At 42.9% G+C, this 17,378-nt stretch overlaps 1 protein-coding gene across 1 annotated transcript in view; it reads right to left on the bottom strand.

The window, feature by feature from the left end:
• Positions 1–670: 670 nt before the first annotated feature.
• The window catches only part of OTULIN (OTU deubiquitinase with linear linkage specificity), an 87,543-nt gene continuing 70,835 nt past the window's right edge, over positions 671–17,378 (bottom strand). The window contains exons 8-10 of the mRNA XM_040432247.1: positions 15,631–15,750; positions 7,987–8,253; positions 671–1,835 (exon numbers count right to left, since the gene is read on the bottom strand). Coding sequence (XP_040288181.1) covers positions 1,644–1,835; positions 7,987–8,253; positions 15,631–15,750 — 579 coding nt within the window. The 3' untranslated portion in view covers positions 671–1,643. The remainder of the gene's footprint in view (positions 1,836–7,986; positions 8,254–15,630; positions 15,751–17,378) is intronic.

Below are 17,378 nucleotides of genomic sequence, written 5' to 3'. Positions count from 1 at the left end.
TAAATAACCCCATGAATGTGCCTCACATTATTGCCCATTATCTGAAGGAAGTACATGATAGGGTTACTTAATATTAATATGAGGCACATGGTTGTATAATTTTGGACCTCCATGTGCCTCACATAATTATTAAGGCTACTTTCACACTTTTGTTGTCAATTCCGGTATTGAGATTCGGCAGAGGATCTCACTACCGGAATTAAACGGATCAGTTTTGATTTTGCACATCAGGATGCATCAGTTCCGTTAGGATGTGGTTGTGTGAAATAAAAAAATATATATATAAAAAAAAAAAAGAATCCATCACTAAATACATTGAAATATGTAAATGCAGCACTTCTCAGGACCTGTGATGATGTCATCATTATGTGACCAGGAACAAGTGGGTGTTACTGGTCACCTGGAGAGGACATCACAGGTCCTTTATCCTATGAGCATTCAGCACCGCCAGTAGTGTGGACCGTGGTGTCCCTCTCTCCTGCCCTCCTATTCTCCCCCCCTGACACTCCCCCACAGTGAGGAGGGACGTGCTCCCTCCTCCACAGAGCAGAATGCTGATAAGAACAAGGAGTGCTCTTTTACATTTGTATACTTCACTGACCATATAAAATCCTAATAAAGCACAGTAACATTGCATCTGACAGGTCATTTAGTAACTATATAATAAAAATACTTATAATAAAGGATTTTATTTTTGTTACAAACTGCTTCAGTTTTTGATCTGACATGCATCACTTTATTATGAGAGGCGTAGTATTTGTCTAATCATATTCACCTATTTTTACTTTCAAAGGGCCTTTGTCTGTAGTTTTGACCATGCCAAACCCCTGACAGCACTAGGTAGGGGCTGGGAACAGCAGTACTAACCCCTTCGAGGAGCATATGTGAATATGAAGTTTTATTGTACCAGATCCTGCTCCTACAAATGAAATGAAAGCAGAGCTTCACTGTAAAGATATCTCTGCATTGAGCTGCTTCACATGCCCTTCCAACTGAGTGACAGCTGTAGCATCCAACCAGGAGACCACTACAGCTGTCACTCAGAGGGGAGGGGCTGTGGGGCAGCTCATTGCAGAGACCACTTCATAGTGAAGCTCCGTCTCGAGTGCACATATGGAACAGAACAAACATTCATATTCTCACTACTCCCAAAAATAAAAACTCCACAAAATGTATGTTTGTACTGCATTCCCCGGCCCCTCTCTAGAGTCCCTTGAACGTGGTCATACCACACTATTTCTTGTTACAATGGCTTGCCACAGGCAAGCCGATTTCTGGAGACCAACATGATCCTCAAACAATAATAAAAAGAAATTATAAAAGAGAATTACGCACTGTATCCACTATACTTAAAGGACATTCACAATACTCGCTGTAACTGCAGACCTCTCCACTAATAAAGAAAAGCATTGAAGTCCAAAAGCATTTGCCCATAACCCTGTAACAACCTCCACCACTTTAAGTTTTGTTGTTACACCCTTGGGTTTTATAGAACGCATCCCGAGCACCACCAGTTCCTTGTGCGCAGCCATCGTGTGGCTACAAAGAGAAAAATATGTTTGCCATATTCTCACATATGGAATAACATGAGCTCTACTTTTAACTCCAGCAGCAATAACTGCCTTAATCATAGGGGTTAACGTTCATACGCTTGTCTCTTCACATACTCTAACTGGAACATTGTAATGTCGATCGTCTTCAGTTATAAGCGTTACTACCGGCCAGTCAGCCTGGTCATTAGGATAGTAGGTAATAAACTCGTCTGTTCCGTATTTGTACAGTCTATATACTTTGATGGTGTGCTGCAATGCATATCCAAGGAGAAACATTTCAACCTAAAAGAAGAAGAAAAAAATAAATAAACTATATATAGATCATTAAATCATTGATTAATCCAAATATCTAAGATTCTAGGCACATACTGAAGGGGGTGATCAAAAGCCCAATCTAAATTGGGGCAAGATAAGACCGCAAATTTATCCCTCCCAGAAAAAAAAAAGGTGTCGTGTTTTTTTCATATACAAAAGACCCTTTTACATCCTGACTATATTGATTTTTTTTTCTCATGAAGCGCTGTATCAATGCAGCATGTGCAAGTCTGTTCCTTCCACCCGCCCAAATCAGTGGCGACCGCGGCACCTAGGCAGTTACACAAGGAACCTTGCCGTCATCAGCCCCCCGCAAACACAATTGGCCTGCCATGACTATGGGTATTAAGCTGTGTCAGACACAGCCTAACAGACTGCCTGTCACTGTTGCAGTGATATGCATTAAAGGGAGTCTGTCACCACAATTTGCCCTTATAGACCACTTACATAGCACTGTAGCATAACTATAGATCAGTCAAATGGTACCTTTGTCTTTTTGTTTAGATGTTCACCAGGGGCAAAAACGGAGTTGTATTCATATGTAAATGAGGGCTCGCAAGTGCCCAGGGGCGGCGTTTGGGCTGTAAGTGCCCAGGCCGCTCTTCCTTCTTCTCACATAACCCCTCCCCAGCCTGTTGCTTGGCCCGCCCTGTAAGCCTCTTACGTCATCCAGTGTACTGGCCGATATCCCGCCCGCGCATGCGCAATGCATGGAATGATGCTGCTGCCCACGATGGTCATCACAGTGCGCATGCGTCGGCGGGATATCGGCCAGTACACTGGATGACGCGGGAGGCTTACAGGGCGGACCAAGCAACAGGCTGGGGAGGGGTTATGTGAGAAGAAGGAAGAGCGGCCTGGGCACTTACAGCCCGAACGCCGCCCCTGGGCACTTGCGAGCCCTCATTTACATATGAATAAAACTCAGTTTTTGCCCCTGGTGAACATCCAAACAAAAAGACAAAAGGTACCATTTGACTGATCTATAGTTATGCTATAGTGCTATGCAAGTGGTCTATAAGGGCACATTGTGGTGACAGACTCCCTTTAACCGCCTAACGCAGGATTGCGTTCCGGAGGCGGCAGCTGCAGGCAGAGTCACGCATATACGCGTCATCTCGAGAGACGCGAGATTTCGCTCAAAGCCGGCCCGTGCATGTGCATCGCGGGCCGGCAAAAGTTCAAGGAGTATTTCGTCAGCAATCTGCCAACCAATGATCGTGGCTGGCAGGTTGCTGATATTTAAAAAAAAAAAAAAAAAATCGAATCACAAGCCATCTAACACCTTATATTTATAAATGCTGGTCCTTTTGGTCGGTTGGTTCCAGCAGAGGAGCAGACATCACTGTGAGTACCCACCAACACCACACTTAGCCCCAGATCACACCCCATCACCCCAATTAACCCCTTGATCACCCATTGATCACCCCTGTCAATCACTAGTGAAAGGGAAAAAAGTGATCAGTGTAAACTGTCACTTTTTTTTCACTAGTATTGACTGATAGGTTTTAGGATAGTTTAGGCCCCTTGGTTAGGTAGTTAGCGCCCAGCCCACCGCAGTCACTTATTCGCTGATTAGCGCATTGCTAATCAGCATTTGTACTTTTATAGTATCTGTAAGTGATCAAAACTGATCACAGTCAGATCTATAATTGTATAGTGTCACCTTAGTTCACCCTCCACCCAAAACGCAGTGTTTGCCCGATCAGGCCTGATCGGTCGCCCACACGTGCGTTCACACACGCCCGCCCCGCCGCAGTGACAAAAAAATATTTTTTTGATCACTGCACAATCACTTTACAAGCGCTGCGGCGATAAAAAAAAAAATCTGTTTTGATATTTTTTATCAATCGCAGCGGCCTCCGGTACTTCGCTAGCCTCCCATTTGTAAGACAGGCTTGCTTTTTTTCTTGGGTAGTTTCAGGGAATACCCCTAAATTTTGTAGTCCAAATGTCAAACAGGGGGTATTCTTCTGAAGAGGCCTACAGGCTTCTGACCCAGTCAGATGAGGAATGGGAACCCTCATCTGACGAATCTAGCGGGTCAGAATATGAACCTGTAGAAAGCAGTGGCAGTCTGACCCAAAGTTCGGACGAGGAGGTTGAGGTCCCTGATACCACCAGGCGTACCCGGCCCCTTGTTGCTAGACCACAGGTTGCGCAGGATCCGCTTCAAGAGCAGCAGAGTGGGGCTGGCGCTGTCGGATCACATGGTGAGGCATACACCAGCAGCGCAGCCCTCCCTGGACCTAGTACCACCACTGCCGTACAACATGGTGAAGTGGCGAGCACCAGAAGGGCAGTTGAAGCTGGTACGGTGGCACGTGCAATAGTTACCCCGTCGCAGCCACTGCACAGACAGGCCCGTAGAGCCCCTAGAGTCCCTGAGGTGCTGGCAAACCCTGATTGGCAGTCCCCAACTTCAGCCGCACCTGTAGTTCCCCCTTTCACCGCCCAGTCTGGAGTTTGGGTTGAGACAGCTCAGATCGGTTCGGCACTGGGATTTTTTGAGCTGTTCTTGACTGCGGAGCTCTTGGACTTAGTTGTGGCAGAAACAAAATCGGTATGCCACTCAATTTATAGCCGCCAACCCGGGAAGCTATTATGCCCAGCCTTTCCGGTGGAAACCAGTCCAAGTTTCCGAATTAAAAAATTTTCTGGGCCTTCTCCTGGACATGGGTCTAACCAAAAAGCATGAATTGCGGTCATATTGGTCACGAACCCGATTTATCACATGCCCATGTTCTCTGCTACTATGTCCAGGGCACGATTTGAGGCCATCCTGCGTTTCCTGCACTTTAGCGACAACACCACCTCCCGTCCCAGATGCTATGCTATTTCTGTCCTGACCACCCTGCCCTATGCTTAGGGGAGTGTTTCCGGAAGTACCACACACAGGTACACTTAGCATAGGGATTGCATCTTACAGGACAGGCACACAGGGCTATTAGGGCCCTTACACTCACAGCTGCTGCAAACCTCTCCTTTCACCTGGGATAAAGTGCATAATGTACTTCGCCACATCTTTGGGCGATTTGCGCTTTGCACATTGTCCCATGGGGAAGGAGAGGTTTGCCCTATAAAAAGGTAAAAAAAAAAAAAAAAAACACTGGTAAGCAAAAAAGTTAACGTTCAGTTCAAAAAGTAAAATAAAGTTTATATCTTCCGTTCAAATTTTATTATAAAGTTAATAAACTTATTGCGTTGCGGCCTGGTTTTTTCTTTTTTGTTTTGTTTTTTTTTACCTTCCAGGTGGACCAACCGATCGACTAGCTGCAGCACTGATGTGCATTCTGACAGAAGCATTGTGCTGCTGTCAGATTACACAAAAGTCAGTGTATGCGGCGCTGCAAGACGAGATTTCTCCTCTGCAGTAAAAGATACGTTTGCCGAGGCATATGAGCTGAGGAGGCGGCGGTGTTCATATACTTTGGCAAACACTTTGTATATAAAAAAAAAAATAAAAAATACCGGCAATGATTTATTCATCCACATCGATTGATGTGAATGGAGAAATCAGGTTTGCCAGGGCATACGAGCTAAGTGGGTATGGATATTGGGAGGAGCTCCTATGTCCTGGCAGACGCCTTTCCCCTCTTTTTTTTTGGCAGAGATTTTTTCATCCACATTGATCGATGCGAATGAAGAAATCTGTGCCGTTCATTTTTTCTTTCAGCCCAGAGGCTGAACGAAAAAAAAAAAAAAAAAATCTCATTACCTGTATGCTCAATATAAGGAAAATAGCAGAAACTCCTAATGCTGGCCATACATGTAATGATTGCGGAGACCCTCAAATGCCAGGGCAGTACAAACACCCCACAAATGACCCCATTTTGGAAAGAAGACACCCCAAGGTATTCACTGAGGGGCATATTGAGTCCATGAAAGATTTAAATTTTTGTCCCAAGTTAGCGGAAAGGGAGACTTTGTGAGAAAAAAAAAAAAAAAAAATCAATTTCCGCTAACTTGTGGCAAAAAAAAAAAAATTCTATGAACTCACCATGCCCCTCATTGAATACCTTGCGGTGTCTTCTTTCCAAAATGGGGTCACATGTGGGGTATTTATACTGCCCTGGCATTTTAGGGGCCCTAAAGCGTGAGAAGAAGTCTGGGATCCAAATGTCTAAAAATGCCCTCCTAAAAGGAATGTGGGCCCCTTTGCGCATCCTTTGCGCATCTAGGCTGCAAAAAAGTGTCACACATCTGGTATCGCCGTACTCAGGAGAAGTTGGGAATGTGTTTTGGGGTGTCATTTTACATATACCCATGCTGGGTGAGATAAATATCTTGGTCAAATGCCAACTTTGTATAAATAAATGGGAAAAGTTGCCTTTTGCCGAGATATTTCTCTCACCCAGCATGGGTATATGTAAAATGACACCCCAAAACATATTGCCCAACTTCTCCTGAGTACGGCAATACCAGATGTGTGACACTCTTTTGCAGCCTAGGTGGGCAAAGGGGCCCACATTCCAAAGAGCACCTTTAGGATTTCACAGGTCATTTTTTACACATTTTGATTTCAAACTACTTACCACACATTAGGGCCCCTAAATTGCCAGGGCAGTATAACTACCCCACAAGTGACCCCATTTTGGAAAGAAGACACCCCAAGGTATTTCGTGATGGGCATAGTGAGTTCATGGAAGTTTTTATTTTTTGTCACAAGTTAGTGGAATATGAAACTTTGTAAGGAAAAATAAAAAAAATCATCATTTTCCGCTAACTTGTGACAAAAAATAAAAAGTTCTATGAACTCACTATGCCGATCAGCGAATACCTTAGGGTGTCTACTTTCCGAAATGGGGTCATTTGTGGGGGTTTTCTACTGTCTGGGCATTGTAGAACCTCAGGAAACATGACAGGTGCTCAGAAAGTCAGAGCTGCTTCAAAAAGCGGAAATTCACATTTTTGTACCATAGTTTGTAAACGCTATAACTTTTACCCAAACCATTTTTTTTATTTTTTTATCAAAGACATGTAGAATAATACATTTTGAGAAAAATTTATATATGGATGTCGTTTTTTAAAAAATTTTTTTACAACTTTAAATTTCGATTAAAAACAAAAAAAGTAAAAATGTCAGCAGCAATAAAATACCACCAAATGAAAGCTCTATTAGCGAGAAGAAAAGGAGGTAAAATTCATTTGGGTGGTAAGTTGCATGACCGAGCAATAAACTGTGAAAGTAGTGTAGTGCAGAAGTGTAAAAAGTGGCCTGGTTATTAAGCCATATATCTTCTAGTGAGCGTAAAAATAAAACATTTTAAAAGGTTAATAAAGTGTTGTATACAAATCAAAAATAAATCTTTTTTCCATTACAAAAGAAAACACTTTTTTTTTTAAGTCTTTAAAAAACACTGCACACAACTATGGTATGCTGTGTTTGCCACAACCTGTATAAAAGAGAATAGCGATGTTATTTACATGGCCCCATGTGTCTTGAAATGGTACAAATGAAACCACATCTTGTCCCACAAAAAATAAGCCTGTATACTGCTACATCAGGGGGAAATGGTTAAGTTCGGACTAGTGAAAACTTTGGATTAATACTGTTCGGAGATCCGTCTCCGCACAGCATTAAAATGTATGGGCTCCGATGAGCCGAAGTCAGTTATGCGCCAAGTTATAACTTCAGTAGTTGATTTTTAAAGTGGAAAAGCACTTTAAAACTTGGAACTGAACTTGGCTTTGGTTCCGGGGAACCAGTCGGAACCGAAGAATAGGACATGCTCTATATTTTTTGTGTAACCGTGGAACGGAACAAGAGATATGGACCGTACACTGTGTGCTGTCTGCATCTTTTGCGACCCCATTGAAATGAATGGGTGTGCACCTGTTCCACAAAACTGCGGTTGTGTGAATGAGCCCTTAAATAGATTGTTTTTGGCAAAATGGCCCAGCCCTACAAGACACAATAATGGTAACCACTAGAAATGCCAACCTAGAAGTTCTTTGACTTGTTAGTCAAGTACTTACTACTTAAAATTGGCCAGCATAATGGGCAAAGGTTTGCATGTAAAATCCCACAATGTTTTGCAGTTGGCAAAGAAGGATTTTTTTTCTTTCAAAACGTTACCGGTGACTACTAGGTATCGCCTTGACAAACATACTGTACCTGCTCAAGTCCTCCAGAGTGCCCCACATGATTTAAGTGATTCTTCAGAAACTCACAGGGATTATTAGAAGTGTTCCTAGCAAATAATAACCACGAGAACACTGGGACTTCCTTGCCTTCTTCACTGGCATTAAATAAGTCAATAGCAGTTTTTAACATCAAGAACTTCACGGCCTCGTATAAGGAGTACTCCTCTTCATTCTGAAAGATCTCATCACAAGCAGCTTGTTTCTTGTCAAGGATCTCTATTTCACTCAAGTCGGACCACTGGGTAAAAGAGAGTTCACAATAAATGAATCTATCAATATACATCATAGAATCTATGGTAAGGCTCATATTGGAGAACAAGGAGGAGAGGTGAAAGTTCTTATATATTTTTTTTTTTAAAGTAAAGTATAGGAAGAAAGTATTCACCAACAATGAAGAAAGTTCAGACGGCACCACTCCCTCAGATCGCTGACTAGAACAATGTGAAACTTCAGTCCTCTGTGTATATCGGGTGCATGCAAGTAAATGGTGGTGCCTGCTTAGTAGAATAGCAATCGTCGGTGTATCATTGAGAAAATAAGAAAAATCAGCGGCACTCACCAATTGCAGAGTATCAACGTATCATCACTTTATTGCGACAACAGGTACGTGCTTATGCAGGGCTGGGGCGAACAAGCCTTTTACTTGAAATAACAACCGCCTAAGCGGTATGTGGCAGCGACGGCCGTTTCCCACACTTGTGCTTCTTCTGGCTACCTGAATGACGCAAACAGGTGTGCCAGCCTATTTAAGGAGGAGTGTGAGAGTTAACCCCTCATGGGGTATGTAGCTATCAATCGTAAAGTTACGTGCGTAAAGTGCGTGTACAAATGAACATCAATCAAGACAATTAAAGCATTTTTAAGTAAATACACAGATCATTTCGTTCAGACCTAGGGGTCCCATGGCATCTGTGCAAATTATCCATCGCCTATCGCCTCCTTGTTTCATCTGTGGAACCACCTCAATTCCAGCAAAACCCAGGCATTTTTTTTATTTCCCTGGTGTTTTTGCCATACATGATCTATAAGACGGGGGCAGCCCTTCTTTGTTTTGATGGAATTGAGGTGTTCACGCAACCTCTCCAGCATGGGTCTTATCGTTTTCCCTATGTAGAATGCTCCGCATTCGCATTTGACCACATACACCACGTATGCGGTTTTGCATGTGCAGAATTGTTTCATTCTCTGTGAGACATTCCCCAAAGACAAGATCTTGTCCCGGAGTATGTAACCACAGAAGGAACAATTACCGCAACGATGATTGCCTGAGGGTTTCGTTACGCCTAGCCATTGGTTTGGGAGCTGTTCACACTTTATGTGGTTGCTGACTAATTGATCTCTAAGGGTGTGTGTTTTTCTGAAAGTGATGAGAGGTTTCTTGTCTGTGAATTCATCTAGACATTTCTCACTTTTTAATAGATCCCAATTGTCGTGGATGATTTTTTTGATTAAATACAGCCAAATGGCTGACGCAAACACAAATATAAATTTATTCTCTTTTTCAGGTTTTTTACTCTGGTGTAATAACTCCCTTTGTGTATTAGTGCCCGCCCTAGTCAGAGCCTCATCTAGCATTTTCAAAGGATACTCCCTCCTCAATAAGCGATTCTTAAGCTCAGTGGCCTGTCTCATATATCCCTCATTACGGCTGTTTATGCGTCTTAAACGTGTGAATTGTCCATAAGGTATGGCCTCCTTCACGCTACATGGATGAAAGCTCCCATGGTGTAGAAGGGAAGTCGAAGCGGTGGGTTTTTGAAAACCCTCTGTTATAATTTTGCCATCGCGAATAAGGACACGAACATCCAAAAAGTCCAAAGTCTCGCCCCCGAAGTTTAAGGTGAAATACATGTTCATGTTATTCTCGCGATTTAAGTAGGCAACAAAATCTTCGCATGTTGCTCGGCTTCCCCTCCACACCATGAAGACATCATCCACGTAGCGCAAGAACATCTGAATGTTAGCCAAGAAGGGTTTTTTTTTGTGCTGAATACATATCTATTCTCCAGGCTATTCAGGAATATATTGGCGAAGGTACACGACACTGGCGTCCCCATCGCCGTGCAGTGTACCTGCCGGTACCACTGTTGGCCAAATTTGAAGGTGTTATTGCTCAATACAAACAACAAAACTTCCTCAACAAACTGGATATATGTTTTGTCCTTATCAGTGGACATCAACATATCCACGACGGCCCCTACTCCCGCTCGCTGAGGAATGCGGGTATATAAGCTCTCTACATCTAAAAGAAACCAGGTTCCAGTCTCCCTGTCACTGGAGACCCTCCAGTGCCAGAAGAAAGTCCTTGGTGTCCTTCAGGTAGGTAACAGATTTTTTCAGGGCTGGTCGCAGAAGCCAATCTAGGTACTTCGACAAAGGTTCAGTCACATACCCGATCCCCGCCACTATAGGGCAGCCGGGGGGGGGGGGGGGGGGGGGGGGGGGTCAGGTGGGTGACTGATGTACCTTTGGCAAAAAATACCATGATGATCTTCTGGGATGTGTTGGAAATAACTTGTCCATGCTACTGCCAGCGAGGAAGCCAATGTTAATGTATTTCTGCAACAAATCCCTCAGTTGCAGTTGTAGGGTGAAAACCGGATCGTTATGTAGTTTCTGGTATGTTCCTATATCTTCAAGCTGTCTCAGGGCCTCTGATTTATAATACTCGAGGGACATCAAAACGATATTGCCCCCCTTGTCGGCCGGTTTAACTAAACTGTCAGGGTGATTGCGCAACCAACGTATAGCCCTGAATTCCCCTGAATTTACATTGAAGGGGAACCGAGGGTATACCAATGCCCTGACATCTCTAAGTATCCTTTTATAAAAAGGTATCTATACCACTGCTGGCAGGCATAGCGGGGGGGGGGCAATATACAGATTTGATCCCACCAGTGAACCTTGTCCCTTTATCCCCCCCCCCCCCTCTTTACATTCATCGAAATCTCTGTTCACTAGGATCTCTAGACAGGCAATTTCAGATTCAAAGATAGTCTTGAGCATCTCGCTTTCATGTCCAACCGCAGGGGTGTCATGAAACGCTTTGTGAAGATACATTTTTCTGATGGACTTATATAATTCAATCTCAAAAGTAGCCCGGTCAAATTGCTCAACCAGACTGAACTCCAGTCCTTTGTTAAGGGCTGAGGTGCAGTCCGGGGGCAATTCAACACCGGACAGATTGATGACTAAGTCATCCTCATCCACTATGTCAGTCTCCGTTACTGCTTCCAGGACACTTGTTTTCTGCTTCTCACGGACTTCCGAATTCTGTTTATTTCTTCTCCGTCCACTTCTCCTTGTTCTCCTCTTGCAGAGTTTTTTTTATGTTTTTTCGATTGATGTACTCGGATCATCAGAGGCACTTGAGTCTGAGTCAGTTGTCCAGAAGTCTGTTTTACTTCTTCTTTGTGGTCGTCTTCTACGTTGTCTTCTCTTTCCCCAATCAAACACTCTCCCAGTCTCATAATCATTCTTATCCCGTAGGAATTTATCTTTTTTATTTTCCTTAAATTTCTGTTTGTGTGATCACCAGCTTTCTATTAAGCTTCTTTTCAAAAGATGCTACTTGGCTTTCTGTCAGGCGTGCGCGTAATTCTTCCTTCGCTTTCAGCAGAGCATCATTAACAATTTCATATTCTTGTTCATTCCTACGTAACACCATGCTTAATACTTGCATGGAGAAGTCCATGTGTAATTTTTTCCATTCTAGAGGAAAAGTCGCATCATCTTCATATACGCGCAAGCCTCGAAGAACTCTCCCACTGTCTTTGTAGGATCTCAGGGAGTTAACCGACCAAAACAAACGTACTTTGTCGGCTAGTTGGGTAATCTTTATTTCTAAAGTCTTAGTGCTAATTGCTTGAAGATAGTCACCACATACGTGGTGTATGTGGTCAAATGCGAATGCGGAGCATTCTATATAGGGAAAACGATAAGAACCATGCTGGAGAGGTTCCGTGAACACCTCAATTCCATCAAAACAAAGAAGGGCTGCCCCCGTCTTATAGATCATGTATGGCAAAAACACCAGGGAAATAAAAAAATGCCTCGGTTTTGCTGGAATTGAGGTAGTTCCACAGATGAAACAAGGCATCGCCTCCTATTGCAAAAAGAAGCACGATGGATAATTCGCACAGATGCCATGGGACCCCTAGGTATGAACGATCAAAATGATCTGTGTATTTATTTGAAAATGCTTTAATTGTCTTGATTGATGTTTATTTGTACACGCACACAGGTGTCTCCTAACTTTGTGATTGATAGTTACATACCCCATGAGGGGTTAACTCTAACGCTCCTCCTTAAATAGGCTGGCACACCTATTTGCGTCATTCAGGTAGCCGGAAGAAGCACAAGTGTGCGAAACGGCCGTCGCTGCCACATACCGCTCAGGCGGTTGTTATTTCAAGTAAAAGACTTGTTCGCCCCAGCCCTGCATAAGTACGTACCTGTTGTCGCAATAAAGTGATGATACGTTGATACTCTGCAATTGGCGAGTGCCGCTGATTTTCTCAATGATACACATAGGAAGAAAGTAGTTTGATAAGTGGAGAAATATATTTTTAACAAACTTTTTATTTTATTTAGGGAAATGGGAAACTTAGTGCACACTGGAATTTCCCTGGGTTCTTGCATAGTAACCGGAGACAACCACCGACCTCTTATCCCGTGATCGGCAAATGTCATCTACAGATTCTCCGGGGCACTTCTTGCCCATTAAATGAGCCATTTCTCACTCATGATCACCTTAAAGTTATGGCTAAGGGTACTTTCACACTTGCCGCAGAGGATTCCGGCCTGCCTGTCGGATCAGTCAATCCGGACGCAAACTGATGGCATTTGTCAGACGGATCCGGATGAGGATCCGTCTGACAAATGCATTGAAATACTGGATCCATGTCTCCGGTGTCATCCGGAAAAACGGATCCGGTATTATTTTTTTTGCATTTTTAAAAGGTCTGCGCATGCGCAGACGGGAAAGCCGTCTGCTGGATCCGGCACTAATACACTTTAATGTAAATTAATGCCGGATCCGGCATCCTGGCAAGTGATCAGTATTGTGCGATCATGCTGCGGTATTTTCTCTGTCCAAAAAACGTAAGAGGGACTGAACTGAATGCTCTCCATTTAGAATGCATTAGGATAAAACTGATCAGTTCTTTTCCAGTATTGAGCCCCTAGGACGGAACTCAATATCGGAAAAGAAAAACGCTAGTGTGAAAGTACCCTAAGCTTCAACAATTGATATTGGTAGTGCGATACTGAGAACAGACTGCAAGTTGTTTTAAATTTCTGTTATTGGAAAGTGACTTTAAAGCGGTTGCCACATTAAAACAACAAAGACTAAGTATCTAATCAGTGGGTACCCGACAGCTGTGGACCGCCGCCAATCAGGAAAATGGTGGCCCACGTTCTATCACTTGAATGAAGTGGCGAATATTAATGCGCTTTGCCACTCCATTCAGTTCTATGGGGTTGCCAGAAATTGCCCAACACTTGTGGTCTTCCATATGGCTATAGCTTGAACTCTGCGTGTGCATGTCTGCCGTGCCATTTAAATGGAAGAACAAGGGCTCCTGTTCTCGTGATTGTCAAAGGTCCCAGGAATCAGACCCCGCCAATCAGGCACTGTGGATACGGGATAAGCTGATGTAATGTGACAACACCTTTAATTGTGTACCTTATCAACATAGTTCAGTTTTCACCTTGCAATTTGCTATGAAAAAAATAAAATAATAAAATAGACGAGATGTACAACTATGGGAACTAAAATATTTTTAATACACAAGCCCTGATCTTTACAATTGGAGCATGGCCTAGCCACAGTGATGGCTAACCTCCGGCACTCCAGCTGTGGAGAAACTACGACTCCCAGCATGCTCTTCATTTCTATGGAGTTCTGAGAACAGCCAAGCAATCTTACATCTTGGGAGTCGTAGTCTTACCACTGGGAGTGCCGGAGGTTAGCCATCACAGCCCTAGGGTCTTTGCATACTGATGCCAAACACAGTGCCACTTTTTTTCCTCCAACTAAAGAGTTTCCCTTGACCTTATAATGAGAAAACAAACCTGTCTATGGGGATGTTCCTAAGGTGGTTGATGCAGTAGGAATTTGGGTGTGGACACTGGTAGTTTGAAGCTACGACTGTGCAAGAAGGAACATGTTCCTTCTTGGCGTGGTATCCCGATGGATGCAGCGAAGGATGTCTGATTGCCATTTAGCTTCATTCAATGGAGCGGGTCCGCAATATTTAAACTGAACAATCATGGCAGAAACACATGTGTTTGCACAGTGTGAATGTACCCTATGGGTTTCATGCCTAACCATATACCCTGCAGCCATCAAGTGCTCACGACTCAGGTATGTAATCCTTTACAAACCCCCTGAAAACACAAGAGACAGACATTGCACTTGACCAAATGATTCTTGGTTCTTCACTTTTTTCCACCTTGTCTATTTCCTTCCTAATCCTCAACCTGTTTTGTTCCAAAATTGAAAAAATTGTCCATTATGTATTTTAAAATAAAATCTTAATTTCAGGATTTCCTTACACAACCTTAAAGGGGTTCTGCACTTTGTTTTAGCTGATGATCTATCCTCTGGATAGATCATCAGCTTCTGATCGGTGGGGGTCCGACACCTGGGACCCCCGCCGATCAGCTGTTTGAGAAGGCAGCGGCGCTCCAGCAGCGCCGCGGCCTTCTCACTGTTTACCGCAGACCCAGTGACGTCACGACTATCAACTAGCGTGGGCGGGGCTAAGCTCCATTCAAGGGAACAGAGCTTAGCCCCGCCCACGCTAGTTGATACTAGTCGGAGCTGGAGCGCCGCTGCCTTCTCAAACAGCTGATCGACAGGGGTCCCGGGTGTCCAGAGGATAGATCATCCGTTAAAACAAAGTGCAGAACCCCTTTAACTGGTCACTGTATTTTCAACAAACATTGGATAAATCAATAGTACAGCTGGCCATAATAAACTTTGTAATCTATGTTATGTAAGATGATCCTTCAGTGAGAAGTCAGTCTGTCTCATATCTCAAGACGGACTTTGCAGAGAATGTTAGTATAGGAGGAAGTGAAAGCAGTATTTTTCTTTTGTAATATATTTTTACATTTTCTTATATTCACTTGTAGTGGTAGTCCAGCATGTGCTCTAAAGCTCTGCAGATGGCAGTAATAGCAGAAATGACCAAGTGAAGGTACATGACATTAGGGAGTTTCACTACAGTAGCCTGCATTTCGTCAGCGCACTATGGGCTGTGCACTAAAGGAATACAGACATTCCCTGTAGTGCCTAATGGGTCCTGCGGGCAGCAGGTTCAGGAAAGAAATGGTCTTCCTCAAATGTCATGTGAATGGGTCACCAGAATATAATGTCAATAGAGTGTCGTTGTAGCCTGTATGTGTCGGCATATTTGTATTACACGGTATTCAAATAATGGCAACATATGGCATTATATGCCGAATATATAATGTATATGACAAATGTGGAGCAAAAAAGCCATCTAATGTATATGCCGTAACCAAAGCTTTACACACAGTATACCTAAACAGTGAAGGAGAAACTGAATGGATTTGGGATTTTGTTCTTTCCATAACTTAGCGTTACCTTTTTCTTAAGCAGCTCCAAGGACTCCTTTATCTGCACCCAGGTTTTCTTGCTTCCATACGAATGCCAGAATCTCCACAGATTAATCCACTCATATGTTTTAACAAGCTTTTCAGGCAGCTACAAACAAATTGTAGGGAATAAAATATAAGTTTTGGAAATGTAATTATTGCTTTAATCCAACCCATGAAAAAGTTCTTTTGCAGCTTTACAAATGTCAGGAAAGCAAGAAATAGTCATTGCAGATGGTTTTTTTCACTATTATTTTGAGGGCTCATGCACACGACCGTACATTGGGTCAGTGTCTGATTTGCATGGAAACACATTCATTTCTATGGAGCCACACAAATGCGGACAGCAGACTGATGTCCACATCAGGGTGTTCATTCCGCAAGATATAGAACATGTCCTAGTCTCGTCCAATTTGCAGAAAAGAATAGGCATTTGTACAATCTACAATGGGGTCTATGAAAAGTGCAGCATGCACATGGCTGGTATTAGTTTTTTGTAGATCCATGGTTTGCAGACCGTAAAAGGCAATGGCCATGTGCATAAATTTGGCTTGTCTTTTTGAACAGTCTTAGGCCTCATGCACACGACCGGATGTATTTTGCGGTCCGCCACAAATACGGATGACATCCGTGTGCATTCTGTATTTTGTGGATAGGAGCAGCTGGCCCCTGATAGAACAGTACTACCCTTGTCCGTAATGCAGACAATAATAGGACATGTTCTATTTTTTTGCTGAACGGAAATACGGACATACAAAACAGAATGCACGTGGAGTAACTTCTGTTTTTTTTGCGGACCCATTGAAATAAATGGTTCCGTATATGGTCCGCAAAAAAAAAAAAAAAAAAAACTGAATGGACACGGAAAAAATATACGTTCGTGTGCATGAGCCTTTAGTTTAATTTTCAGGTCCTTAAAGGGAACCACAGAAGTTAAAAAGGTCTCTAGCAGGCTTGTAAATGAAATAAAAGCCAAGACATGGCTTCCTCCAGCAATAACAGCTGACCCATGGCACCAGCTTCTTTTTAAAAAGAGGAGAAAAACAAAAGAGTAGAGCTCATAGTACCAAAGAATACAAATATAAATTTTATTGAGACATGATTATAAATACATAATTAGAGAAGCCAGTAAATGTGATGCAATTAACAAAGCAAATAGGGGCAGAGGAAAGAAGAGAAAAAGAAAAAACAGGTCAATGATACGAAATTACATATGGATCATAGAAGAATACTCAGTACAATGACCAGCCTATGAACCAAGTACAAATGGAGGTGCATAGGTGAGTCAATGGTCACCAAAGGACCCCACACGGCAATAGAACATGGTTTGTTTAGCAAATGCAAAAATAAACAATAAACAACAAACAAAAAAAAATAGAGGCCCGGGGGTTTTTTGGTTTTTAAATTTTTTTTGGTTTGTTGTTCATTTTTGCATTTGCTAAACAAACCATGTTCTATTGCCGTGTGGGGTCCTTTGGTGACCATTGACTCACCTATGCACCTCCATTTGTACTTGGTTCATAGGCTGGTCATTGTACTGAGTATTCTTCTATGATCCATATGTAATTTCGTATCATTGACCTGTGTGTTTACCCCAGGCTGGTGCTTTTTCTCTTCTATCCTCTGCCCCTATTTGCTTTGTTAATGGCATCACATTTACTGGCTTCTCTAATTATGTATTTATAATCATGTCTCAATAAAATTTATATTTTTATTCTTTGGTACTATGAGCTCTAC

The sequence above is a fragment of the Bufo bufo genome, chromosome 5 (assembly GCF_905171765.1).
Source record: "Bufo bufo chromosome 5, aBufBuf1.1, whole genome shotgun sequence".
In the NCBI taxonomy this organism is placed as follows: Eukaryota; Metazoa; Chordata; class Amphibia; order Anura; family Bufonidae; genus Bufo; species Bufo bufo.
The sequence above is the reverse complement of the archived record's forward strand: the minus strand, read 5'-3'. Positions and strand labels throughout refer to the sequence as shown.